This window comes from Dromaius novaehollandiae, unplaced genomic scaffold (genome assembly GCF_036370855.1).
Source record: "Dromaius novaehollandiae isolate bDroNov1 unplaced genomic scaffold, bDroNov1.hap1 HAP1_SCAFFOLD_64, whole genome shotgun sequence".
Classification (NCBI taxonomy): Eukaryota; Metazoa; Chordata; class Aves; order Casuariiformes; family Dromaiidae; genus Dromaius; species Dromaius novaehollandiae.
In genome coordinates this window covers 288,857-314,921 of record NW_026991421.1, presented here as the reverse complement: position 1 = coordinate 314,921, position 26,065 = coordinate 288,857, and the positions used below count along the sequence as shown (strand labels likewise).

At 47.8% G+C, this 26,065-nt stretch overlaps 2 protein-coding genes and 1 long non-coding RNA gene across 3 annotated transcripts; all 3 read left to right on the top strand.

Annotated features, from left to right (window-relative positions):
* The first annotated feature begins 19 nt into the window (after window positions 1–19).
* Window positions 20–3,152, top strand: LOC135326466 (maestro heat-like repeat-containing protein family member 2B). Its single transcript, XM_064504335.1, has 7 exons — window positions 20–87; window positions 234–353; window positions 1,407–1,514; window positions 1,872–2,022; window positions 2,478–2,518; window positions 2,857–2,998; window positions 3,133–3,152. The coding sequence occupies exons 1-7, from the start codon at window positions 34–36 to the stop codon at window positions 3,150–3,152; spliced, it is 636 nt and encodes a 211-aa protein (XP_064360405.1). The 5' UTR covers window positions 20–33.
* Window positions 3,153–4,733: 1,581 nt separating this feature from the next.
* Window positions 4,734–17,441, top strand: LOC135326465 (maestro heat-like repeat-containing protein family member 2B). Its single transcript, XM_064504334.1, has 20 exons — window positions 4,734–4,925; window positions 5,453–5,605; window positions 6,420–6,542; window positions 6,907–6,986; window positions 7,471–7,594; window positions 7,741–7,833; window positions 8,323–8,427; window positions 8,796–8,919; window positions 9,681–9,784; window positions 10,376–10,528; window positions 11,554–11,708; window positions 11,971–12,133; window positions 12,443–12,636; window positions 13,943–14,080; window positions 14,277–14,388; window positions 14,579–14,725; window positions 15,031–15,213; window positions 16,300–16,458; window positions 16,951–17,073; window positions 17,322–17,441. The coding sequence occupies exons 1-20, from the start codon at window positions 4,734–4,736 to the stop codon at window positions 17,439–17,441; spliced, it is 2,745 nt and encodes a 914-aa protein (XP_064360404.1).
* A 109-nt stretch (window positions 17,442–17,550) lies between these two features.
* On the top strand, window positions 17,551–18,701 carry LOC135326453 (uncharacterized). The gene is made up of 2 exons (XR_010386843.1): window positions 17,551–17,898; window positions 18,452–18,701. It is a non-coding gene; the product is annotated as an uncharacterized LOC135326453 (long non-coding RNA).
* The last annotated feature ends 7,364 nt before the right edge of the window (window positions 18,702–26,065 follow it).

Below are 26,065 nucleotides of genomic sequence, written 5' to 3'. Positions count from 1 at the left end.
TACTTCCTTTCAGCAATGGCGATAAGAAAGAACATGTTCCTGGTTGTCAAGGCAGTGGAAACTGTCTTTGGAGACCACCGGAGTAAGGTGAGGTGGCTGGGGAAGGGATGGTAGCCTGATGAGTGACAGGGGAAGCATTTCCCTACGCAGTTTGGATCTAGCCTAGGCATATGTTTCCTGCTTCGGAGAGAAGGACTCATGGTTACTCTTGTTTGCAATCTCCTCCCCGGCAGGTGAAGGTGGCTGTTCTTGGTTTCATCAAGGAACTGTTCAGCTCTGGTGTCGAGAACTGTTCGGCCTGGGGTCTGGTGGCCTATGTTTTCAGGGAGTTCAGTCGGGCCACCAGCAGACTGGTAAGAGGAGAATGTGACATTTGGGGCTTTGTTTTGTGCCTTTTGTCCACTGACTACTGCACTGAGCTTCCCTGAAAATGTGGAGGCCCCCAAGCAGCAGCCCTTGAGTGCCTGGTGCCATGACCTCATCAGCATCCCAACCGACTTGAATCGTGGGTCTCTCTGTTGCTGTCAAGGGTGCGGCTGTGGTGCTACACCACCATGTCATGCAATGGGAGGCACCGTGGGAGAGTAAGAAAAGAGCAGTGGTGCTGCCAGGGATTTCAGCAAAACTGCTTGGCAAAAGCCACCGTGGAAAAGTGGATTCTCAGCAGGATACAAAGGTGGACAAGTCTTTTCTGAACTGCTGATGGATGATCAGCAAAAGACAGAAATTGTGGGCTAAGCAGGACAAGCCGGAAAAGCTCTCCAGTTCTTTCCTTGTCCTCCATATTTCTGTCCGAACCTGTCCTGCCCTCCATGCAGTGCTTTCGGGCCCTGTGTGCTTTCTGGAAACAAAGGGACCACAGGCACCTCTTTCTTAGGTGTTGCCAGCCAGGTCCACAGGGAATGACTCCTTGTAGGTGGCTCACCAGAACAAGGACTTGGTGAAACTCTTGGCTTTGGCTGTGCCTTTCCTCTTGTTCAGTCATTTGCTGTGAGGCTCCTGAAGGCTGCATTTGTAAGGAGAAGCGTGTCAAGAACTCCCACCTCCTCTTCCTTGTCCTTGGGGCCAGTTCTGCTCTCCTTTCAGTGCAGGAATTGAGCAGAACTCCTCTGAAGAGCGTTTCTTTGGTGTCATTAAAACAGAGCTCGGGCCATTGAGCATCTGCTGTCGCGAATAAACCATTTACCCCCATTGGTTGGGTAATTGCAAACAGGCAGTTGCTCTCTCTGCATTCTGTGTAGTTTTCCTTGCAGTCCAGGATGTGACCCCTACTATAGGATTTCCCATTGTCTTACCTCAGGTGACCTGTGCTCCCAAAGCAAAAGCCAAGTCTCCTACTGAAGCCTCTAGCCTCTTCCTGAAGAAACAGTAGCTGATGGGAGTGTTTTCAAACTTGTGTCTTGCAGGAGACAGGAAACCTCTCTGAGAGGGAAGCAGTGGCAGAGACCGCGCTTCAAACTCTCTGCTTACATGTCCTCGACACCCTGGACGTCTCAGCAAGCGGCATGACAAGAGTAAGTCATCCCACCACCTGGTGCTACTCCTTGCCTTGAGGATACCTTCTTCTAGCCCTCCCCCTCCCTGCTGACAAGCTCTTCCGAGCACGGGGCTACCAGAATGTCTTGTCGGAGGAGAGGGGAAATGAAGCCTTGTGAATAACAGTCCAAGAGATGGGCTCAAGTGGGGATTAGGACAGTGGACTAGAAGGAAGAGAGACAGAAGAGAAAGGGTGGGAGAGACATGAAGTAATGCCCTGGAGAGGGCTAACAGTGGAGGGGCTGGGTCATAGCCACAGAGGACAGCCACTATGAAAACAGGAGTTGAAGGGATGGAAAGAATGACGTGCTGAATTGCTGTATTTTGCTCTGCAGCTCCTATGGCCAAGGCTCCTCCAGTTCGTAGTGCCAGCTCAGTACACTGGCACTCTGGTCCCACTCTCCCGCTGCCTCAGGGAGCTCGTGGAGAGACAGGAGAGAGCAGAAGAGAAGGAGGAACCCAATTACCTGTGCTACCAAGAACGCGGTAAAAGAGAGAAACTTCCAAAGTATTCTGTCCTGCTCTGTCAGGTGGACAGGCTGAGCCTGTGTGTGTCTCTGTCCCCTGGCAGACCCAACTGGGAGGCTGGGAAGAGTGAACAGCACAGCCTTGCCCTTCTGCTAGGTGACAGGGAGTCCTGCCCTGTATTTCCTTTGTGGAAATTTCCTCTGCATTTCCCAGAGAAAATGCTTTGCTCTTCATTTCTCAGCATTCTCCCTGTAAAATGGAGGACTCCTTGCTGGCAGTGCTGGGGAGTTACCTTCCTTTCGGCACGTTAATTGCATGGATACCCTAAGATGGGAAAAGCTGGGGGAAGGCAAATTTATCAGCAGATTATCAGGCCCCTTCAGTCCTGTCCTGGAGGCTTTGCCTGGGATGGACGGGTGATCATCTTGTGTGGGACTTGGCCTGCTGAAATGGATCTTTCTTTCTCTTTCCAGCCAAACTGCCAACTCCCCAGGCTCTGCTGGTACGTCTCCTGGTGAGTAGTTGGGGACTCCTCGGGGCAGAGTTTTCCTGACCAAGGGAAAGGGGGAGAGCTCCGGATGGAGACTGCTTTCAAGGCAGATGCTTGCAGCCTTCAGGGAGGAACAAGCCTGCTGGAGGGCGTCTTGACCTCCAAGGACTGCCTGGGCATTCCCAGTGTGGACCTCTCGAATAGCAAGGACGCGCCATTCCTCAGGGAGGCAGTGCAAAAAGAGAAGCAGTTCTGCTGTGTGCTGCCTGCCATGGCACCTGCAAAGCCCCTCTCCTTTCTCAGACAAACTGCTGTTCCTCTGTCAGGCTGGAGCTCTAATTCTCTCTCCTTCCCTCTTCCAGGTGCTTGCTTGCTCTCCTTATGAAGGAGGTGGCCATGGAGCTGTTGCCCTGCAGCTGCTGAAGACCCTTCACAGGGCAATTCACAGAGCGGTGGGGATTCCCTGGATGGCCCAGATCCCTTCCTTGCTGCAGTACCTTGAAGGTAAAGTGTCCGCTGGGAGGGGATTGATTTGAAGAGGACAGAAGGGAAGTCAGGAAAAGGCAGGTCCCCAGAGTGCCTGAGGACAACGGAGCCCCTGAGTGTTTTAAAGCTGTCTTGTTCTTCATCCCTCCCAGTTCCAGGGAGCTGGAACTGACAGCTGAGAGAAGTAATGCTCCTGAAATAATCTGATCCCTGTGTGGGCTTTAGCCTGGCATATTGCATCAGAATGGCAGGCTCTGGCAGCATCCTCCCACCCTTGCTTGGACAGTGTTTGTGAGTGGTTACATTCCCCCTTGAGGAGATTTTGTGGCACTGCCCTCTCCTTGGAAGTTCAGAGTCACCAGTCGAGTCCAGCTTGGCAGTGGCAGTTCTCTCTTGCACTAAGCTCCAGCTGGTTGTGAAAGGCCCTTCTGCCTCATTTTTCTTCCTGTGAGGAAATAGACAGCTGCTTTGACCAGCAGTCAGTATTCCCCAGCGTTGATTCCATGGTCCTGAACAAATGGGACTTGGACATACCTTATGCATTTGGACTCACAAAGGGGCTGGTGGAGTAGCTGCCTTTGAGCCCTGACAGAACAGGTACATTCTGGGAGCTGGTAGCCTGGGAATGCTGGACTTTTTGCTTCCAAAGGAGACGTGTGGATGCTTCTTTTGGGCTCACTGTAATCAGATGACCTGCTGTTGTGTCCTCTTGTTTCCCAGGAAAAGATGAGAGCTCCCTGGACTATGCAGAATGGGAGTGCCGTCTGCTGCAGGTACAGAGTTCTTTTATGACAGCTGGGAGGTGGGGTCTTGGCAGTGAGGTTTTGGGCAAGCCTGTCCTCTCCCAGAACTTGGGCCTGTTGTCCTAAAAGCGCCACTGCCTCTTTCTCTATAGTTTCCTGAGACCCAGAAGGATCTTAGCTGCATATTGGAAGAAGGGTCTGGGGCAGATTAAAGGGGTGGGAAGGGAAGATGGATTATCCGTAGTGTGAGCTGTCCCCAGACACCTTCTTGTTACACTGGAATGAGAGAAAGACCTTGACAAAACCTGAGGAAGCATTTGCTTCACTTTTTGTTTTCTCCATAGTTCCTGAGAACATCTCTGGAAGCCATAAAGAATGAGACCTGGAATATGAAGCTGAATGGCGAGTTAACTCAGCAGATGGCCCACTATCCAAACTTTTCCAAGGAGAAGGTTGGTCCTCTGCTAAGACTTGGTCTTTACTTTTCTTCCTTGAGAGGTTTGGTGGCAGAGCCACAGGATGCTTCTCTCCCTGCATGGTTTTTTTCAATACAGTTGCTTTTCACTGCTTCCTATTCTCAGCCCTACATAATGTCTTTTTTTTTTTTCTTCCTTTAATTCTCTGTATAGAGCTGGTAACTGGATTGGGCCAAGAAATGGGCTGTTTTTATAGTCTTGGTGCCTTGGCTGTCTCTTGGTCCTTGAGATGGGGTGGTAGCTGGGTGTTCTGCTTCTCCAGTGATGACAGGTTGATGTGTTAGCAACCTCTTCGCGCTGGCCTCTTCTCTTTCAGAATTTCCTCTATAAGGCTGTGGGGGGAGCACTGGCAGCGTCCCAGAACATCAGCTACATTGAAGAACAGCTGCAGAGCTACTTGGAAAGAGTCAGACGTCTGGAACCTTCTGAGAGAGAGGTGGGTGCTCTCTATCCCTGCGCTCTCCAGTTTTCCCTCGGCAGCTTGGATCTCGTTGCCTGACTTGGAGCTTTTTCCTGCTGATTCCCTCAGGCAATATGCTTGAAAGCTTGAAAGGGATGAATGTGTGGGATGGAAACAGACTCACTCTTTCCCTTGTGTTGCAGGGACCGATTTCGGTGTTAGCATCCTCTGCTGAGGGCCACTTCGACCTAGCCTTGAAGACAGTCCACGACTTTGCTGCTGCTGGGGAGAATAGGAGACTTCCTAGGGTCTTCACCCTCCAGAAGGTAAGGGAAGCAGGTTTTCTCTGTTGTCTTGGCTTTCTTTGCTTGTGTAAGAACTGCCGGAAGCCTGTAGCCAGGAGTTCTGGTGCTTCAGGCGTCTTCAGGACAGATCCCATTACAAAGTCATGGATCAAAATTCCCCAGCAGTGGCAACAAACAGCAACTGGCCATTGGAACAGTGTTGGGTGTGGTTTCAGTTCAGCTGGCAAATGGAAATGAGGGATGGTCAATGGGCAGTGCTCAAACTCCTGGTGCTGTCAAGGAAGGAGGTTCTGCACTTCAGCCCTCCTTTGTCTAAAAGTTCCAGCTCTTAGACACAAGAGAGGGAGACAGTGGGAGGGAGAACAGCTCTCTCCCAGAGAGTTAACGGAGGCATTGAAGAGTTACTTGGTGAAATGTTTTGAGAAGTGTGGATGAAAAAGGCAAGCTCGTACCTGTTTGAAGGCAGTTTCTCAGCTAGAAGCAAAGGGGAAGTCTAAGGTAAAATGAAGAGGCTCGACTGAATCCTCCTGACTTTCCCAATTTTCCAGGAGCACCAGAAGGAGAACGGAGCAAAGACAGCTGCTGCTGTCATGCTCATCTACAGTAAAATAGCACTCCATGCACCCAAGCAGCAGCTTCTTGCCCGGGTCGAGACGGACATTGTAGAGAACATCCTGTGCCAGTACAGAACCAGCCCTCAGGTAGGTGCTGTGAATGCTCGGTGTCGGGACAATTAGTCTAGAGCTAGCTCCCGCCCTCCTCTGAACCGGAGCTTACTGGGACAGAGCATCTGTTTGGAAAGATCTGCTCTCAACAAGAGTCCTGGATCTCCAGTTCCAAACCTGCCACTCTATCCCTTTGACATATATCCCCGTGTCATTGCTGGTGTTCTTTGAGTTTTGGGGGACTTGTCTGAGATGTCAGAGACCCGAAGCACAAGCAGTATCCCAGGTCCAGTTCTAGCCGTTGCTCCCCATGCAGGGGACAGAGGGCTCCAGATGAGTCTCTGCAGCCTCGTAGTGTTGGCGGTAATCTGAACTGCTGCCGTCTTTCGCATACTAGTGTTTTCTGTTTCCCCGACTCTCACTCTTTCTCCTTGCACCTTGCAGGCACCGGGCATCACTTTCCCAGCCCCAGTAAATGCTCCCTGAATGAGCCTTGCTCCTTGCCCTTCTCCCATTTCCAGTTTCCGTTGTTCCAGATTTGCTTTCCCCACTGCCTTGGGCCAGAGTCCAGGGGGCTCTCTTTTGGGTAGGAAGCTGGGGAAAGCTCCTTTCTGCTTCCAGGTAGTCCATGTCTTCCTAGGATCCCAGGAGAGATCTCCTTCCACTGAAATAAGACCCAGAGGCCCTTCCCCCTAGGCTCCTGGAGGATGCAGTTTCTTCCCTCCGCAGCACTTTGAGAGTAGCTTTGGCCCTTGGGTTGATCTTTTGGCCCTCCTGTTAATCTTTTGGCCTTTGGTCCTTTGAACAGCTCCTCATCTATGTCACCTTTTTTTTCTTTCCTGGTCCTCAGGACACAGAACTCAAGCTGGCCCTAATCCAGAGTGTCACAGAAGTCAGCTGCGCCCTTCAAGGCGTTGGCACCTGTGAGAACTTCAGCTTTGCTTCGAAGAGGGTGCTGCTGGAGCTTGTGCTGGTGAGTGACATGGAATGAGAGAGGCTGTCCTGCAGAAGAGTTTGTGCACTGAGAGGGGTTTCCTCAGAGAGGCACTGTTCTCTGTGGGCTGAGAAAGGCCTTGGGCAAACTTGGGAGTGTCCGAGGCCTAGGCACCAGCACACTAGGGTCCCTTGTGCTGCCAGCTTGTGGGTGATCCCTGGGAAGAGCAGTGGGTCTGTCCTCTCTGGAGCTGCGGTCTTCCGGCAGTTCTGGGAGAAACCTGCATGGAGGCTGTCTGTGTTAGCCACACGCGCGGAAGAAGAATCTGCTCTTCTTGCTGAGGCAAGGCCCTCTTCTTTCCTGCCCTCTGACCTCTGTGTACCTGTCTCTCTGTGACCTGCAGGACTTCATGAAGCAGGAGCCCCTGGATTGCGTGGCTTCTCCCGTTCGCTACAGGGCAATTCTTGCGGTGGAGCACTTGAGGTAGGGCTTTTCCTCCTGTGTGCTGGGTTTTCCTCCGCATGTCACAGAGGAGCTGATTGAAGCTTCACAGTTGACCTGAGTGTGGGGTGAGAAGCTGCCTTTGGTGTGGGGTGAGGTGATGGTCCCCGTTTTGTATGATCCTGGAAGATGTGATGCGGTACAGATCCTGGAGCCCAGTGTTGGAGAGAGATGGCCTGAGGCTGTAGATTGGAGAAGTGTGGAACAGAGAGTGGTCTGGGCTGCAGAAAGGCTGCTGGCTGGCTGGCTGGCTGGCTGGCTGGGGGAAGAGAGCTCCCGGCTCTCTGTACCCTGGGAGTCTGATGGGCAAGAATCCATGGGAGTTGGCGGAAGTGCTCCCTCTTCATGGAACAGCAGTGTTGGGAACTGGGGCTCCAGCTTCAGATGAACTCTAGCTGCCACTGGACCCCCTCTGGCAAAGAGTAGCAAGTGTCCTTTCTGAACTCTTTCTTTTGTCTTCTGCCAGCAAGATCAAGCCATCTCTGACCCAGAAGGAAAACTGTCATCTTCTTCAGGAGTGCTTCCGAAGCCTTCCTCCCCTTGAGCAGACAAAAGAAGGGGAGGCAGCAGATGATGCTGAGCATGCAGAGGTAGCTGTCAATCCCCCTCTGCTGCTCTGCATGTTCAGAGCTGCACCTTATCATGCACTGAATGCTGGCAGAGCTGAGGCTCTGGACTCTGGCTGAGTTCTGAGGCTCTCTGATTTCAGCTACCACTCCTTCTCTCTTGCTTTTAGGCTCTCTATACACGATCCCTGGAAGCTCTTGCTCGCCTCATGACAAGTCTTGAGGAAGAGCTGACCTTGTCATGGCTCAAGGAAACCTTTCACGTGAGTAGCAAAGAGGAGAAAGGGAAACTCTCTTTTGTCAAGAGGAGAGCCAAGGATGGAGGGCCTCACGCTTTAGGGGATCATCTGAGAATAGGAGATGCTCTGGAGGCAGGTGCAAGGCATGCAATTCTTCCCTGGAGGTGGAGAAAACTATGGCCCGTCGTGGCTGTAGGAGTTGTGTTATTGGTTGTCAGGGCATGTTGCAATGGGAGCTGTTGCCAAGATGGCCATGGTGGACGGATACAAGGCACTCCCAATCTTTGCTGATGAGTGAGTGCTGTGTGCAAGTATCAGATACACTAATATAAGAAGCCTTCAGTGTTTGTGTACCTCACAGCGGTGATGAATTCCCATGGAGGCCAATGTATCCTTAGTGTGGTTCCTGGGGGAAGAAAAGGTGGGAGACTGTAAAGGAGTGTGTGTGTGTGTGTGTGAGTGTGTGTGCGTGCAAACAATGCATGCCCTGATCTAGCTGTGGTCTTCCAACAGCTCCTAGAGGCCTGGCTCCGTTCTGGGAAAGAGTGGGAGAGAGAGAGGGCCCTTTATGCCTGCACTCATCTGCTAAAGACTTACACCGAGAGACTGGAGGATGCTGTGAGTATTGACTCCCTCTTCCCAAAACTCTTTGGGAGTGCTTGTGGGTTCAGCTGGAGTCTCTCGGGGAACCAAGACGAGGGCAGCCCTGGCGAGCCAGGAGGCCCTGCAGGTCTTCTCTGCAGCTCTGCCCTAACCTCAGCACCCATCTGCCACCAAGACAGCATTGCTCCTTAAGCCCTTCTGCTTCCCTGGCAGGGAGGTTTGCTCAGAGCTGTGCTCTGGGTTGCTAATCTCCTGGGAGGATAAAGCTGAGCTTCTGTCGATCCAGATGCCCTGCTGTGGGTCAGGAGTCAGTGTCAGAAGGAGAAGGTTGAAGGGCCACTCCTGCAGCCTGAGAACTTTCTTCTTTCTTTGATTTCTACCAGAGAGAAAACTCTTCTGAGCAGTTTGGCTCCATGATTGGAGTGCTGGGGCCTCTCAGCTGTGACTCCCTGGCCACATCACGCCAGCGGGCAGTCGACTGTATCAGCTGCCTTCTCTCAACACAAGGTGAGAAGAACAGTCATTGCTTCCCACTTCCTTCCGCCTGCTCTTCCCTCTCTTCCCTGTCTGGCAGCAGAGGCAATGTGCAGGGAGGGGGCTCCATTGCCAGAGGAGAAGAGTAATGGACAGCAGACTGCTGGTTTCTTGCATCCAGACCTTGGTCATTCTTTTCCCTCCTGGCCATAGCACAAGGGAGGCCTGGGAAAGTTCTCTGAGCAGCCCTGCCTCAGGGGCACTTCTGGGTGCTGTGGAGAATGAGAGCCCTCCCACATTTCTGTCTCAGGGCAGCACTCTCAGGCACCAAGGATTAGAGGACAGCACTTTCTAGCTTTGTAGAGACAAAGTAATGATCCCAGTTGAGAAATTGTTTAGAAGGGAGTTGTACACCTGGGCTTCTGGAGTGGACTTTGGTCAGCATCACCTGTCCACACTGATGAATCTATGGAGACCCTCCTCCCAGTCAGAGGATAGGTGTGACCTGTGCTTGCACATGGGATGGAGGGGCTGAGAAAAAGAGGAGCCATAGTTGAGGACAATAGGTATAGTCTGAAAACTGCTGTAGGAGAAGGAGAGTGTTTTTTCTGACTGGCATAGAGCAGAATCTGATGGCCTGACTCGTAAAATGCTGCACCCAGAGTTCAGAAGGGTCCTGCACTACCCCTGTGGAATTCCCTACCACCATTTGGTGATTCCTTGATCAATGGCTGTGGACTGGGGGTTCATTTTCAGAAAATGTGCCTATCCTTTCCCACCTGTGTTTCTTTTAGGCAAGGTTATGCACACAAGGGAAGTGGATCTGAATCACTTCTGTGAGGAGCTGATGGCCGCAGATGTGGATTCGCTGCTGAGGACCTCTTCCAAAATCGCAAAGGTTACTGACTCCAAAGCCAGAGCTGTGGCTACCTGGTGGCTCAGCTCCCATCACTTTTCTCTTCTTTACTTCCAAGATTTCTCTCCCCTTTCAGAGTGGCCTATAGCAATGGGGCCTCTGTTGTTAGCAAGTAGTAAGAGGGTTTTGAAGCATAACAATATCTAGCGTTCCCACTGGGGAAAGAAGTAGACTCCATGAAGTTTCTATGAGTTTGTGTGTTTGTTTTCATCCATCCACACCCAAACACTCTCCATCTGGGGAAAGTGAGCTGTTGAAGCAAAGCAGGGAAGTTCCTTAGCCCGATGGCTTTCTCTTTATTTTAACATGTATTAGCTTGCCAGCTCTTGAGAGTTATTTTAAGAACATAAGTTGTGTAGGCAAGCAACCGACCTCATGGAAGAGCCTTCCAACTCTATGAGCTTCATAAATCAAAAGAAGAAGTTGTATGTGCAATTGGAATACAAAGCACCTGCCACCTTCAGGATTAGCTAATGGCTGAACTGAGAAGCTGCTCAAGTTTTCTTGTCCTTTGCTTGTAAGAGAGGAAGCAGACTTCTGATGTTGTTTCTCCTGTTTCTCATTTCTCTCCAGGTTGCATGCAAATCCTTTTGCTCAGAGCAGGCAAGAGGCTTTCTGAAGGCTGTCCTGGGCAGCATGCTGTCCTTCAGCCCCACTTGTGCTCGGGCAGCAGGCGAGTGGATGCTCATCTTCCTGAAGGAATGTGGAAGAGAAATGTTGCTGGAGGTAAAACACCCCTTGTTTATCTTTAGAGTTGGAACTTTGACACTGAGCTGCTGCACTACCCCTTGTCTAGCTGCTGTGGTCTGCAGAAATGCATCTTGCATGCAGAGCCAAGAATGTCTTGTTTATCCAGCTGAAGTCCTGGCAACCTAATCCAAGAGCTACTGTGCATCTGGTACCAGCAATACAAACCCTTCTGGAGCAAAGTCTCCAACTGTTCCAGGCACAGTGCCAAGAAGGAGCAAATCTGATAGACACAATTTAGTAGAGCCCCCCCCTTTCTCTGGTCTGTGCTGCGTCTCGGGGTCCACTGGTGAACGGTGCCAGCCATCTTTTCTCCTGGGCTCTGTTCCTTTCATACGTGGTCAGCAGATCGCTTGGTGTCTGTCCTGTGGGGAAAAAGAGCAGACAGATAGTGTCTTGATGGCTGTCATCCACAGGAGAAGTGAGTAGTTTTGCTCTGTGCAGGCTACGGCCACAGTTTCTGGCGGTGAAAGGATCTGCCAAATGTCTTCCTCCAGAGCAAAGTTGTTCCCTCTGGGGAAGGTGTTAAATCTATGAGAAATGAGGAGGCTGGAGGCAAGGACAAGTATCCCTGGAGAGCTGGTTCCTCCAGGAAGGACCTGAAGGCCCTTGTGCAGGCACTGCATGGTATCTTCGGAAGGTGTGAAGAATGTGTTAGGTCTTGATGTTGCCTTATTTCAAGCACATAGTTAGAAGCGTTCAGACTGCTCTGGGTGAAACGTTAAAATGTCTTTTGTGTGCATGAGAAGAGAAGCTGAAAACAGAAGGGAGCCAAGGCATGTGCAATGACAGCACATCTGTGTGCGTGAGAGGGCAAGGAGCACACTTAGACCCAAAAGAAAACCCTCCACTGTGTGGAGTGGTAGGGCTGAAGTTTAGGGTGAGATCTTGACAAATGGTCAAGGAAGCAGGACTTGCTCATGTGCTGAAGAATTGGTCTGGCTTTAAGGGAAGCCCTAGGAAAGGCCTAAAACAACCTGCTGTTCTTTCCTTGTCCCTTCCAGGTGCCAGAAATCCTGACAATCCTTTACGATCATCTGCCAGCTGCTCAGCAGGGCAGCCTGAAGGAGTTCCTCTTTGAGGCAGTGTCTGTCCTGGGCTGCTATCACCCTGAGGCAGTAACCAACAGCCTCCTCCAGAGACACCTGCCCATGGACAGGTAGGTTCCCCTCCCCTCTCCTTCCACTTCAGGAGCCCAGAGACGCCACAGCCTGGCGGCACTAGAGGGGACTCTGTTCAGCAGCCAGTTGTCTCTTTCCCCGAGGAGAAAAGTCCGACTGTTGCCAGAGCATGTGCTTGTGACTTGCCAGGGACTGGGGCTGCTAAAGCTCCGCGCTGGGAGGGGGGGAGTATTTAACCTGCCTTTGAGGGGCTGCAGGCCCAACAGTACACGCGATCACGGGTAAACTGTTCACCTGCAGTGATACCGTGGAGCTGTGGAGGACTCTTGGCAGAGGCATCTTTGCAATTGAAATGCTCCAGTTGCTAATGGGCAAACTGGAGAGCGCTGAAGACACCCCCGCCAGAAGCAACTGCCTCGATGAGGAAGGGAGCGACAATCTGGCTGCGCTGGAGCCTCTCATGGTATGTGAAGTGACATTTCTGCCCCTCTTTGGCTGAGGATCCCGTGGAATGAAAGCGAGGGGTTGGACATCCTCCTGGTACACAGGCACTTGTAAATCCACATGCAGAAGCCTCACAGTGTGCTTTGCTGGGTCATTCTCATTTTGATCACTGTGAGAAGCTGTGAGAGCTTGTTGTTGCCCATCCACAAGCTTGTGGCAGAAGTCAGAGCTCCAGAGGAGAGCAGCCAGGCAGGCGGGCAGGCAGGTGGGGTAAGTGGTGGCAAAAGCTCTTCCTTTCCAAGTGGTTTGTGACGGCATTTCTTCATAGGTAACCTGTGCCCTCCGTGAGCTGGTGTATTCCCTGGAGCCCCGGGAAAGTGTGTCTCTCCTGCTGCCACGGCTGTTTCCAATGCTGCTGAAACAAATCAGCAACACTCTTGGAAAGGAGCTGCCTTCATCTGCAGGAAGAGTTGAAGACGAGCCAGTCCTTGTGGCAAGTGGTGAAGGCAGCAGTCCTTGCAGGTAATGAGCAAAACGGGCAGAGATGAAGGATGCAGCTTTAGCTCACCTCACCAAGCCAGTCTTTGTCTATGTCTGTCTCCTCTCTCTGCGTTCTTGTCAGGCTTTGCTCCACTTTCTTAAAAAGCCTGTGAGTTGTCTCTTGTGCCCTAGCATGAGCTCAATATGCTTTTGAAAAAGTAGGCTGGTGGGAGCTAGTCTGAAGAAAATCTTGTGTGGCCCTGGTGAGGAAAAGCTACAGCAGAAATGAAGGCGGAACTGGCCCTCTCAGCACAGCTAAAATTCACCTATTGGTTTACTCTGTGTCATGCACAGGGAATTCTGCTGTTTCATCTATTTCTTTGGGCTTGGTTTTTGTCTACTTTGTTATTAGTCTTCCCTGGGCATCCTTGGATGATTTTATTCCCCTTTGGAGGTGCTTCTGAATCAAAAGTCTCAGTTATTCAATGATTGGGGTTTGATGAAAGCAGGAACATTCCTGCCTCACCAGACATGAGTGGAGACAGCTCCCTGGCCTTCAGCTGAGTCGACCCGTTTGTCAGCACTGGAGGATATGGCAGGACATCCTTCTGGTCCTTCCAGTCTTATAGCCTTGAAGGTAGCTGTTCTTCCTATGAGAGAGGCTTCTGTGCTCCATGGACAAGATTTCTGCTGTCACCATGTTTAATCCTTTCCTTAGGAAACCAGAACTGAATTTCTCTTTGTCCAGACAGTGGCCACAGCAGGTTTCCAAACATCGCTTGGGGTGCTGTTTGTTTTTCTCTCTCTCTTTTTTTTCTTTTTGGTGTATGAACCCTGAGAGACTTTGCTTATATGAATGATAGAGAACAAAGTACCTCTTGGCCTTGCAAGGGCGACTGTCCCCTCAAGCTGTGCTGGGCCTCCTCTTCTACCATTACTAGTCTGTTTGGGGAACCCACAAGTGGTGATGCAGCGACAGCATGGTGATTCCTGCCCACTGCAATTCATTTCCCCAGCTCGGAGGACCTTGTTGTGCATCTTTTGCATAAATGGTACTCTGGTACTGCAGAAGACCCCTCAGGTTCTAGCATCAAAGAAGTTGAGGCTTCCGGGTTTTCCCCTGTGTTCAGTGAGTTTGGGGGCATCAAAGCGAGTGATCATGCCAGTTTCCTTTTAGCCTGATGCCCTTTGGGATTATGAAGTGTGCTTTCAGGGGGTGCTTTGAGTATTACTCGCTGGGGCTTGGAAGAAGTTAATGAGTGCCTCTGAAAGTGGCTGAGCTTCCTCAGTGATCCTGACACAGTCTCAAGTGCTCCGATTCTGACATATGTATATTCTTTTCAATCAGGCTTTCCATCAAAGCATTAGATACTGTGCTCTGCAAGTGCATCAGTGAGAAATGCATGGGGATTCTCCGGAAGCAGAACACATGGGCTTTTCTTGAAAATCCCCGGACATACCATGAGGGCATGTGTCTGCTGACTAGGTAAGAGCCTTGTGGAGGCCTTCTCTCCTTCTTGGGGGTGACTGTAAGCCAGAAACGGTCTGGATGGGAACCTCTCCAGCATATCTGCCTGGGGAGGCTGTCCTGAGTTGCCAAAGAAGACCGTCTGCATCACAGCAGCTGACTGTTGGAACCTCATACTCTGTCGCCTTCTTGTCTTCTTGTGTTGTGTGTGCAGTGTTCTCCTCCAAACTGATGTGGTCACGGTGACCACCATACGTGCTGTCTTGCCATGGCTGGACTCGCCATCAGCAAACCTGAGGATCATGGCAGCATCTTTCTTTGCTGAGGTAAGACAGAAGGTGGAAAAGGAAGGCTTGAGAGCAGTTGTCTTTGCAAGCTGCTGTCTCGGCCATCTCTTTCTCCAGGAAGATCCTAGCAGAAAGTATCCCAGCCATGCTGGAATCCATGAACAGTTACGCATGTGCCATGAGTGCTCAGGATCAATCTAATGCTAATGGTCATGGTGCTCTTTCCTAGCTGATGAAGGCGCCAATGCTTCAGAAGTGGAAGCTACTTCAGCCTGTCCGCCGTGCATTGGTGGACAAATCCCTGGATGCCAGCAGCACTGTGCGCCGGATGGCAGTGAGGGGCCTGGGCAATCTGGCCAGTGGAGCACCTGAGAAGGTGAGCATGAGCTTGCACTCACTACAGAAAGCTCCTAACCAGACAGGTCCTGGTAAAGAGCTGCACAAGGCTTACAGAAGCTGGACCAACCACAACAGGGAAATTCTGGTGTGTCTTAAGACCATGCTCCATTCTCCGACATCACTCTGGCTTCAAAGGTGCAACTGGAGACAGAGTGTGTAGCCTTGGGCTAAGGTGTGCTCTGGACTGGTTTCTTGCCAATTCTGTTCTTGGGAGAAATGGTAAAGAACTTCTGCTGTAGGCATGAATGGTGAGGAGCTCTTGTGTGCCTTCTGCTTTGACAGCTGAGAAAGCACAAGAAGGCCATTCTGAAGGCGTTAATGAGGGCCATCAAGGACGTCACCTCTTCTGAGATCGTGGGCGAGAGTTTGTCAGCTCTGGCGAAAGTGGTGGCAGAGCTGGGAGAGAAGGACATTGGAGTCACCTTTAAAGAAATCGCCCTTTATACCAAGACTTTCTTTGATGTCGTAAGTGAACGAGCAGTAGGTAACTCTTGTTTTAGTAGTCTGTGAGATCATCTGAAAGGTATGATGTGAGCAAGCACAGATGAGGACTGTTTGGGTTCAGGGAAGAAGCCTCATTCCTAGAAAAGCCTGAAGAGAAACTGATGAGACTTGGGATGATGTCTGCTGATTCCTAGCTCCATAGCGAGCTAATCACCTTTGGATTGCCCTTGGGAAGGAGTGAAGAAAGGCTGGACACTGAGGGAGGACGTCACCTCCCTTCACAGTAGTTCTCCATGTCTGGTCTAGCCCTCACAGGTTCTTTCATTGTCAATGGAGAGGAAGAGGGGTGTTGAGGGTCTCCTTTGCCTAGCTCTGTACCCTGGGTCTTTTCAGCATCTACCCTGGAAAGGAGGGCTTGCGCCTTGGACTGCCTCTTCCTCTCCATGGCCTCTACAGTCTGGAAGACTTGCTTAGATGCTCCTCGCAAATGGCGGGAATTCACTTGCTCTGACATGAGAGGTGCCCATGCTGTGGTATGACAGACCACAACAGAGTCTTCTGAGCCGGAGTTCTTCCACAGAGCAGTACCAACTGGAATCAAGTATTCCATTTTGTAGAGCCTTTTGAATCTGAGGGTTTTTTTTTCTTTTTCTGAGGGAAATGGAAACTGACTGTTTACAACTCCCTTACAGGCCACCTGGAGGGCTGTCTCTGTGTGAAAGCCCTGAAGCCTTAGGAACGTGTGAGGCTGCCAGGTGGCTCTGAGTCTGGGAACTTTGGAGTCCAAGAGCTTCTAGGTTTTTAGCTCTCTGTCAGGTGCCAGTAAAGTGTTTGAGGACCTCGGAGACCAAAAGCCTAAGTGCCCAGTAGCTCAGGAGGCACGGTCCTGAGAAGCTGAGCAATGGACAAGGAAAGACTCAGCATAAGGCAACCCTTTCTTGATGCCAAATGGTGTCTTTCAAAGAAATGGATTCTCTTGATCCTCTGGCCTTGGACAAACTGCCTAGAACCATTGCTCAGGATATGGGCTCAGCATTTGGCTGGCCAGGAGATGTTTGTTTTGGGGTCCTAGGCAGCAACTTGGTGACTGGGGTTTCCTGATTGCAGGACGAGGCAGTCCTTCGTTCCTCAGCCTTCACCTTGTATGGAGTCCTGGCCTCCTCTGCCAAGAGGAAATGGAAATCTTTTCTCGGCAAAGAAATTACAACTTCTACGTGGACCAGAATTATGCTCCATCTTCAGGACCCAGATCCAGAAGTTTGCAATGTAAGAGCCACCTTTCACTTCTTTCTTCATGAGGAGGGTGCTACATGGTAACAGCAGAGCAATACTGGCCTTCCTGATAATGTCTCTGCATGGAAAGACAACCTCAAACTCTTCCAACAGCATTTTCTGTTTGAGGTGCAGGACAGTCTTCCCAGACTCCGCAGTGCTCAGGCCTCCAAGCCTTTGCTGACCATGTCCCTTCTGATCTCCCCTGCTTCCTGAGATCCGGGGCTTCTCCCAAGGGCACATCAGTTAACAGCTATCGTGCGGCGACAGCTCTCAGGCACCGATACTCTCTCTGGAGTGCCACATACCAGGCCAGGGGAACGATGGCTGCTGTTGCAATCCCTCCCCTCTCCTTTCTATAAATGGCGTTGAGTGAAACATCCCCCCCTCTTGAAAGAGAACAGCAGGGCTCAGCTCAATGAGGTCCCTTGAAAGGCACCTCGCTGGTCCTGGGGAGGGCTGAGCTGGGGCAACTCTCCTTTTCAGGCCTGTCGAAGCACTTTCCTGCTCTGCACTCCATTCCTGGGCCTGCAGAAGCTGCAAACCCAAGTTGCTCTGAACACCGAGAAGAGTGCAGAAGAGCTCCAGGAAGCTGTCTGCAGTCACCTGGTGAGTAAGCTGTGGCCCAGGGTGAGACTGCCTGGTGGCAGTGACTTTCCCTGGCTCAGAGACCTGGAGCATGGAGCGGCCTTCTGGGAAGTGGTAGGGTGGGAACTAGCATGGCAATGATGGGAACTGTCAGTCCCTTGCAGCCTCCGTCTCTTTCCTTCCTCTCCTAGTTCATCTGCCCTCTTTGCCAAGGGTCAATGGCAGGGCCTTTTCAGCCAAAGAACTCCTGTTTCTCTGTTTTCTACCAGGCCAGAGACATGCCAGAGCTTCTGCAAAGCGTCTATGACACCCTCCAGACCTACTTCTGGAGCTCGTGTTGGGGGATGCGGACTGCAGCCATCCAATTAGCTGGTAAGAGACAAAGCTGATATTCTCTTCTGCTGCTCCCTGCAAGAGACAGCAAAGGACAATCTCCACTTTCTCTGCAGTGGCACCAGGGACAGTCACCTGCCTTAGGAGGGTGGCAGCAGGAGGAATTAGTTACAGGCTGTAAAGGGGCTGAAGTCTCTAGCAAAGGCACAGTGGAATTAGTGCTCCACATTAGGCTTGGCCCCTGGCGCACACAGTTGCTCAGCTCTGCCTCCTGCTTCTGCCCAGGAACTTTAAAGCGGGAGGGACCCTTCTGGTTTGGTATTTCTAGCTTTCCCCTGCTCCCCAAAGCCTATCATCCATTGTCCAAGACCAGGAAGCGACTAGATTGGGAATTAGGGCTACCACAGGAAGTGCCTTGATGTTTACTTATTTGCATTGTGCGACTAGGTGTTATCCTGGAAAACGCAGACAGCCAGTGGCTGAGAGAGCACAGTACGAGTTTTCTGAGCACAGGTAGGTTACAGTTGCCCTTCCTGCATTCCATGGAAAGATGTCACCACCTTCCACTGCCCAACGCTGCCCCTTCTCTCTGGTGTCGTGCCCCAATACTCATCCTGGGTATGACTTTATGTCAGCTGCACATGGCCTCCGTGCTCTTGCATCCCCAGAGAGAGAAGCTCCTGATAAACTCTGAATGTCTTTTGGGTAACCGCTGGGAAAAGTCAGGCTCTTGAGAAACTAAGCTTTTGCACACATTCGGCCAAATGGCTGAAGTAGAAGAAGCCTCCTGGCCACTTAGAGGGAGATGGAAGACTCCTGATGGAGGAAGCTTTGGTGCCAGGAGAGAGCTTCTCTCGCTGACTATGTGCAGAAGGCCAAGGGTTTGCAGTGACAGTGTGCAAAGCAGACCACTCATCTCCCACCCTTCCCTCCCTCTCCCAGGTCTGAGCCCAGGGAAAGCTGCCCAGCTTTCTCGAGTGGTGCTCGCTCAGAGAGTCAGGGACGGCACGACCGTTCGGTCCTGGGCTTTGGCAGTCATTTAGGAATCTGCCTGTGTCATTTTCAGCTCTCCACTTGTTCCACGGAGACGAGCATCCCAGTGTGCAGCAGGCAGCAGCTCAAGTCCTCAGAGACAACTGGGTGGAGCTCAGGAATCTTCGGAGCAACTAGGAGGTCCTCCAAAAACATCTTTGAGTGCAGAAAGTGAGCAGCGGGAAGGCAAGACAGGCAAGGCAAGAGCAGGCAGTCCACAGAGTGTTACCACGGAGCCAGTGCAATCAGCTGACTGAAATAAAACATTGCCTATTGAACAGAAATCCACGAGGTGCTTCCTTGGGGTGGAGGGCCTCTTGACAAGCCACTGGCCAAAGCAGGGCTGTTGTGTGCGTGGCCCAGCTGTGCTGGCAGTGTGCTTGAGCTGTGTCTGTATGGGGGGGAGCTGGAGAGGGCTGTGCGTCTGGAGCTGACCTTGAACACCGTGAGGTGGGCGAGTGATTCCAGAGCATATTTGTCTGTGGGGGGGGACTGCGTTCTGGCCAGATGGGGATTCGCTTTCTGGAGTCTGGAGTAGCAGCCTCTGGCCATTCCTGTGTGTTTTGGCTCTGCTTTTTACAGCCCCAGCCGTGTGGAAGTAAGGACTGACTGGAAGACCTTCTCCTCTCTGGTGCCCCTCCTTAGCCATGTAGAAAGCTCAGCAGAGGCCCACCAGTACTTCCAGCACCCAAGCCTCTGTTCAGAGGGTACTTGTGTGTGTCGCACACGCAGGAGTCCTGTACTCCTCACCAAGCAAATGCCAGTCAGTAGAAAGAATGTGAGACAGCAGAGTACTGCTAGGGCTGTCTTTGAACGGTCGGGTCCTGCGGCTTTCAATGCAAAGCGATCTTCACAAAAGGGCAGAGAAAGAACAGGCCGTTCAAGAGGCTGCTTCTGAGTTTCTTTCAATTCCTATTTAAGCATAGCAGTCTAAATGATAATTGCTGCTAAGTTGCTTAGAGGCTTATCTGAAGCCAAAGCTGTAGAGATGCTTTTTAAAGAAAGTAAGCAAACTGTTGTTGTGATAGAAAAGCCATATCCAGTAAACAAAGTAATGGTGTGTAGAGAAATCAATACAGTTTTAGGTGTGCAAATTCTTCACGACAGCTTTCAGTTTGATTCTTCTAACAGAAGCAATTGATCCATTATTTTTTAGTGCAACATTTCACCAGAAATTGTTTAACTATATTCCACCTACCTGGGAAGCCATATGCTGAAATTTCCCAAAATCTCAAATAGCAAGCCAGAAAAATGATCTTTCATTATGATCTATACCTCAAATACTCTATGTCCTTTTGTGATAATCAAGTAACTAACCTATAAGTTGAAATGTACATGATTAAAGACATACTTTTTGAGTAGAAAGAGCAGAAAGTCGTCCATCTCCTTCTTAAAATTCATTACTGTCCAGATACGACTGAAGAATTTTCAAAATCTCTCATCTTCAGAAGTATCTGAGAAGTTGCATGTGATCAGATTTTGATTAACATTTTCAATGTTTATTCTGTAGTTAATAGGGCCAACAATCATTTTATAATAATCTAACAGTTCCAGCACTGTCCCAAGGCATTGGAAATCTAGACTTTCACCAGGTTGCTGAGGATATTCACCCAAGTTCCTCAAATTTGGGAGAGTACCCTAAGCACAAGGGTGAAAACATTGTTCAGTTTTCCCATTGAAAATGCACAAAAATGCACCACTGTATAGCCAAGACCATAAGAGAAGGTAAGAGAGATCAGGCATTTATCTGAACAAGGGCTTTCCTGAGAATTTCTGACCTTATTGCTAGATTATTCCTATTTTATCCAGTACTGTTTAATATAAAATTGCATGAACAGTGCTTGGAACCATGCTACCTGATTTTCGTAGTCTGTATTTCACAGCTGATGACCACAGACTACTTATTAGACATTTCAGTGCTGAAATTAGGCAGCTAATTTGGTCAGATTTTGTTTTTTCTCTTAAGAGATTTCCATAGGTTATGTGGTTCTTAGTGACTGGCATAGGGTTCTTCCTTGTTAACAGTCTTATTCTCCTGGATACAAAGACTAGCAGAATATCACTGTGTTTCATACAAGAAATATTTACAGTTCAGTGACAAGTGAATTTAATCTTCATAGGCCACAGTCTCAACTCTAATAGGCATAAGCACCGCAGTTAATTGTTATTACAATCACTGTAAAATTAATCTGAAAAGCTCTAATCTATAAATTACAAAAGAAAAAAGAAACCCTGAAAAATGCTACCTGAAACCTCTCAGATTCCAACACTGGGCAGCTCAGAAGCTTATCTAATGCAACAACAGAAAAATAAGAAACTCCTTCAATCCCCCCCACCAACACATTCTCCTGCGGAGATCAACACTGACCATGATCTAATGAAAAATATTTTCAATAAATACCTCTGAAGGAGTACATCGTGTTCCTTACATTTAATAGATGAACAAAAGGCTGAAAATTTCTTAGAGCAAAGCTGTTCAAAACACAGCGATGGGGTCCACAACTTATGTAGTTCTGCATAGTATCACCGTATAAGAACAGAGTTTTGATAGCAGTATCTAGTACAGAAATAGCCTTTTAACTCAATTATTCACTCCAATTATTAGGAAGAAAGGGTTTTTGTTTGTTGTTGGGGGGGGAAGGGAATTCAGTGGGGAAAAAAAAAGACAGAACAAGTTATGTTTGATAATTTGGGAGGAATTAAGGCTTTTTGAATCATGAAGTTCTCTGTGATTGCTAGCATGAATTAATAAATATATGTATAAATAAACACAAACAAATCTGTATTATGTTGGATTAAATGCTAGAAGGATATTTGCATGTGTCTTGGTCCATACAGTTCATTCTTGTCAGTAGGTCCCATTATATTAGTAAATGATTTTTATGTAGTACAAAATGAAATACCATTTCTTACTTTATTCCCTGGTTACACATTATTTGGGAAGGGAAAGATAAGAATGGTTCTGACAAAACATCTTTTTGTTGTGGTGGGACTGATGTAAATGAAATCTGTGGTACATCAGTACGTCTAGTTAATTAATGCTACGAATCATGATAAATTTTTGTTTATTTCATGCTCTGTTAACGTAAAGCAAAAGTAGCAGAAATGAGCTTTCCTCCTGTGTCAGAGAAGCAAAATTTAACCATGAATGCATGAATCCCCCAGGAACTAGCAAGAGCTCAAATTTTAAGTGCAGTAGGAGTCATGCTGCTTAATTCTGAAAGCAGCATATAATTCTATTGGTTTTGGTTGATACACGGTACCAATGATGAATATCTCTGGAAAAAAAAAAATCGTTTGTATTCTAACACATATACTTTGCTATATAGGTACACGTTAATAACTGCATATGTTGATTCATATAACAGCTCTTAAAAATGTATAGAAAAAATGTGTTCTCATTATAAAAAGTTGTTGGGAGAATAAAATAGATGAATCTCATGAAATCATGAAGATTAAAGGTGGAGAACTATTACATCAGAAATATCACCATCATGGAACTTTAAGAGCCTACAAAATCTGTGAACAATATGGTGGAAAACATTTTTCTTTCAGTTCAATTAAAGATATGATGTCTTTAATAGTAAATGCAATTTAAAATACAGATTTCCTTGGAGAGATGTTTATATAAGCTACTTACATTTCAGGATTTCTCTCTCGTAAACTCTTATCTTCACAGAAAATTACTTGCATAAGGAATAAGTCATCACTAAAATCAAATAAAAATGCCATCTATTTTGGCCCCTGTGATGCTATTAGTCCACTGAAAGTTAAAGCCTACAGGTCTCTAAAGAAATTATTGTTCACTTCTGGTTAATCATTGCTTCCAGTAAGGATTTATTTCAATTTATTTTATGTATTTATTTCACCAAAGCGTAAGGGGCCATTTAATTACCTCTAAAGACTGTGTCTTTTTCTTGCATCAGAACAATCATCGGTTGTTTGCTCTGCCCTGATCTTATAATCGGATCATCACACCAGAAAAGCAGCCTCTGCCAGCTGCGACCAGGACTTTCAGAAATTACACCACTGACAGCCCTCTCCTGCTACTGTGAAAATTACATTTACCTGCAGTGCTGAAGCGCTAGAGTCATCTAACTAAATTTGTGTTTTACAATGTAGCTGTCTGCAGCTGAGCCAGTTAACCTTTGCTTACTGAACAGGCATTGGAAAAAACACTGTGTAAAACAGTGTAACTCACCTTGTTCTGTCCAAAAAACATATGAAATACATCAAATGAATCTAGAAGTAACGATTTCTTTCTATGAAAGGAATACAGTGTGACTGTGATAGGTGTAGATGTCTACACACAGGCACCTAAAGTTTAAATGGGACCCAGCCCATAGCCTTACTCTAAGGTTGTGGTGGAACTAGAGACGGCAAATGGGCTGACTCTGCTGAACTTACTGACTAATATAAACTTATTTCCCATAGAGCATCCTGACAGTTTAAACAAAGTTGCTTCAAAATGATCTTTTATGTTGTCCTGCAGGGTCACCCCAACTATCTTAAGAAGGGCAAGAAGGAGGATATGGGCAACTGCAAGCCAGCCAACCTCACCTTAAATTCCTGCAAAGGTGATGGAGTAATTAATCCTGGGTATTATTTCCAGCCATGTGAAGGACAGGAAAGTGACTGGGAGCAGTCAGCACAGATTTACAAAGGGGAAATAGTGCTTGATCAGCCTGATCCCCTTCTGTGATGACATGACCGGCTTGGTGGATGAGAGGAGAGCAGGGCATGTTGTCTCCCTTGGCTTCAGGAAGGCTTTTGGCACTGTCTCCCATAATATCCTCATGGTCTTGATGAAGTACAGGTCAGAAAAGTGGATGATGGGACACAGTGCATCACCAGCAAGTTTGCAGATGATACAAAGCTGAGAAGAGCAGCAGATACATCAGATGGTTGTACTGCCATTCAGAGGGACCTTGACAGACTGGAGAAATGGGCAGAGAGTGACCTCACGAAGTTCAATAAAAGGAAATGTAAAGGCCTGCACCTGGGTGGTGGTGGGGCAGAGTAACTCCATGCACCAGGACAAACTGGGGACTGATGGGCTGGAGAGCAGTTTTGCAGAGAAGGACCTCGAGGTCCTGGCAGACAACAAGTTGGACACAAGTCAACAACAGCCCTCGTGGCAGAGGTGGCTGATATCGTCCTGAGCTGCATTAGCTCCAGCTCCAGCCTGAGCTTAACAGCTGCACTAGGAAGAGTGTTGCAAGCGGGTTGCAGGAGGGGATCCCTCCCCTCTGCTCAGCACTGCTGAGGCCACACCTGGAGTCAGGCTGGGTCCGGCTCCTTGCTCCCCAGTACGAGAGAGACATGGAGCTACTGGAGCGATTCCAGCAAAGGGCCACAGGGATGTTTATAAATATCTGATGGGAGGGTGTTAGATCACAGCATGTGTAGAAGAGTTTTTAGAGAATGTCTTCAACCAGAAAGACTCAGAACATATCTTGTATTTACACTCTCCTACCAGCACCGCTTTGTCTGCCTGTCCAGCTGCGGTGTCCTTAAATGATGGCAGCTACAAGCAACTTTTGCCCCTGGTCTCCAGGACTGGCTCTTTAACAAGTGTTGTTCGTTCTGGTAGAGCCCAGAGTGACCTGCCACTGACTGCCTCAGTGCGTGGTGATGCACATAGTTGTGGTACGATGCCGAAGTCAGCCTTGTTAGCAAGACTGCTTGTGTCATCAGAAGACAAATACACAGCCTCTTTAGTAATAAATCCAGACAACATGTTTAGTATTTTGATTCAGTGAATTATTCATATATATGACTTTTTCTGTAAGAGGGGAGTTGAGAGGTAATATTTATCTTACCAAGCTTACAGCTGAATTAGTCACTCAGATCACTGCTTATCATCACTGGAGAGAAACTCGTAGAACACAGTTATTATTATCTTAAACATTTAACATTAACATTACCTATTCATTGCCTACGTCTCTCCATTTACTGTGAGGAGAGCTTAGTTTGGTTCAGCTGTAGACATTCTGCATTGCTTAAAACTGAATTAAGAGAAATAAATATTAGTCACATAAAATCAGTGGGACAATTAAGAAGCTTAGAGGTGAGCTGGTTTTTGTCAAAACAGTGTTCTGAACCAGAATTTTATGTTAGCTAAAAATACATTTGTAATTTTATTTGAGTAACTGGCTTCTACAAACTCTTTGGTGTCCATATGAATATATATGTTTGTGAATGCAAAAATAGATCTCTGTGTGTGTGCATGTGTGTATGTATAAAAATTCACTAAAATCTTCATTAAAGAATATTTTATTATGCTTTATAAATTAGTATATAGAGCTTATCTCACTGGGATTACTCTTAGTAGTATCTTAAATATTTTTCTCTCAGTAGAAATAAAGAAATAAAGCTTGGCTGATTGATAGCTTTTTACAGTATTAGTCTATTGACTTACAAGGCATCATTTCCTCCACAATTCCATCTTACTACACAATTGGACTTCTTAAACCCAATTCTTTCAAGAGTTTTTTGCCTACTACCTAACAGTTAAGAATTGCATGGAGAAGAGGCATGGAAAGGGAAAGGGGAAAGAGAAGGGGAAGCGGAAGAGGAGGGGGAAGGGGAAGGGGAAGGGGAAGGGAAAAGAGAGAGAAAGAGAAAAACGAGAGAGAAAGAGAGTGGGGACATGACAAATCTATGGAAGTCAATGGGATAAGGATCATGGATCTTCAATTTTTTTTTATAATCTCATTTAGCATCCCAAATAATATTTGCTGAAATTTTAATAATAAATGAAAGCTTTGACTTTAAGAAGAGTCTGGTACTGTGTGTCTTGTACAGATATATCTCAGGATTATGCTTCTAACCTGAACATTAATATTCATAGAGAACTCCACTGGTGTCTTATTCTGTTCTATTACTGAAGCAAAGAAAAAAATAAGAAATTATTTTTTCATTTATATTACTAAGCTTCAGTACACTTCTATTCATAGAACAGTGTAAAGTACCCTCAGGTACCTGAAAATGAGGCCTGAGAATTTTAGTTATCTGTTTGTATTTCGGGGCATTCAGTAGTAATGATAAACCATTATACTGCAGGATGAGCTGGTCTGTTAAAGACATATTGACATTCGATAAAAGTTGTCTTCATACAACAACTCTGAATAAAAAAGATTCTATGTTTATGACTCAGTACTTAAGCTCTTTCATAGTAATCGTAAATCTTTTTTCTGCTTTCCCACTATCTACTGAGATTTTTCACTTGAACATTCACCAGCATTTACAAATTGAATGTATTCTGTTCAGTAAGTTCAGAAACTGATTTAAAACCGTATTAGATGGCAAACGCAAGTAAGCACTAATATTGGAGGTCATCGTTGCTCTCATTGATTCACAAGTGCTATCTTGCTTATCTCTAAGTGATCAACACAGAAAATTCCTTCCAAAGTTTAGTCAGATTCCCTGGATTAAAATCATTCAATTAGAAGTATTTTAAATGAAAGTTATTAAGGTAAAATTCATTTTAACAGCAACACAAAAAAATCATGTGCAAATTCACAACTTTCAAAGAGTAATGAAGACAATTTAAAAATAATTTCTATTTTAGAACTGAGTCTAATGGATTTAATTCTGTAAATTTAGTGCAAACTTACAAGTGTTGCATAGGATAAAACTTAGCCCA

Excerpts from the sequence above, each read along its gene's own strand:
- LOC135326465 (XM_064504334.1), top strand. The coding sequence starts at position 4,734 with ATGCTTGAAAGCTTGAAAGGGATGAATGTGTGGGATGGAAACAGACTC. Across the intron at positions 8,920-9,680 it reads CTGCCTTCTCTCAACACAAG|GCAAGGTTATGCACACAAGG; the intron begins GTGAGAAGAACA and ends TGTTTCTTTTAG. Across the intron at positions 14,726-15,030 it reads CCAGTGGAGCACCTGAGAAG|CTGAGAAAGCACAAGAAGGC; the intron begins GTGAGCATGAGC and ends CTGCTTTGACAG.
- LOC135326466 (XM_064504335.1), top strand. The coding sequence starts at position 34 with ATGTTCCTGGTTGTCAAGGCAGTGGAAACTGTCTTTGGAGACCACCGG. Across the intron at positions 88-233 it reads TTGGAGACCACCGGAGTAAG|GTGAAGGTGGCTGTTCTTGG; the intron begins GTGAGGTGGCTG and ends CCTCCCCGGCAG. Across the intron at positions 2,519-2,856 it reads CTCTGCTGGTACGTCTCCTG|GTGCTTGCTTGCTCTCCTTA; the intron begins GTGAGTAGTTGG and ends TCCCTCTTCCAG.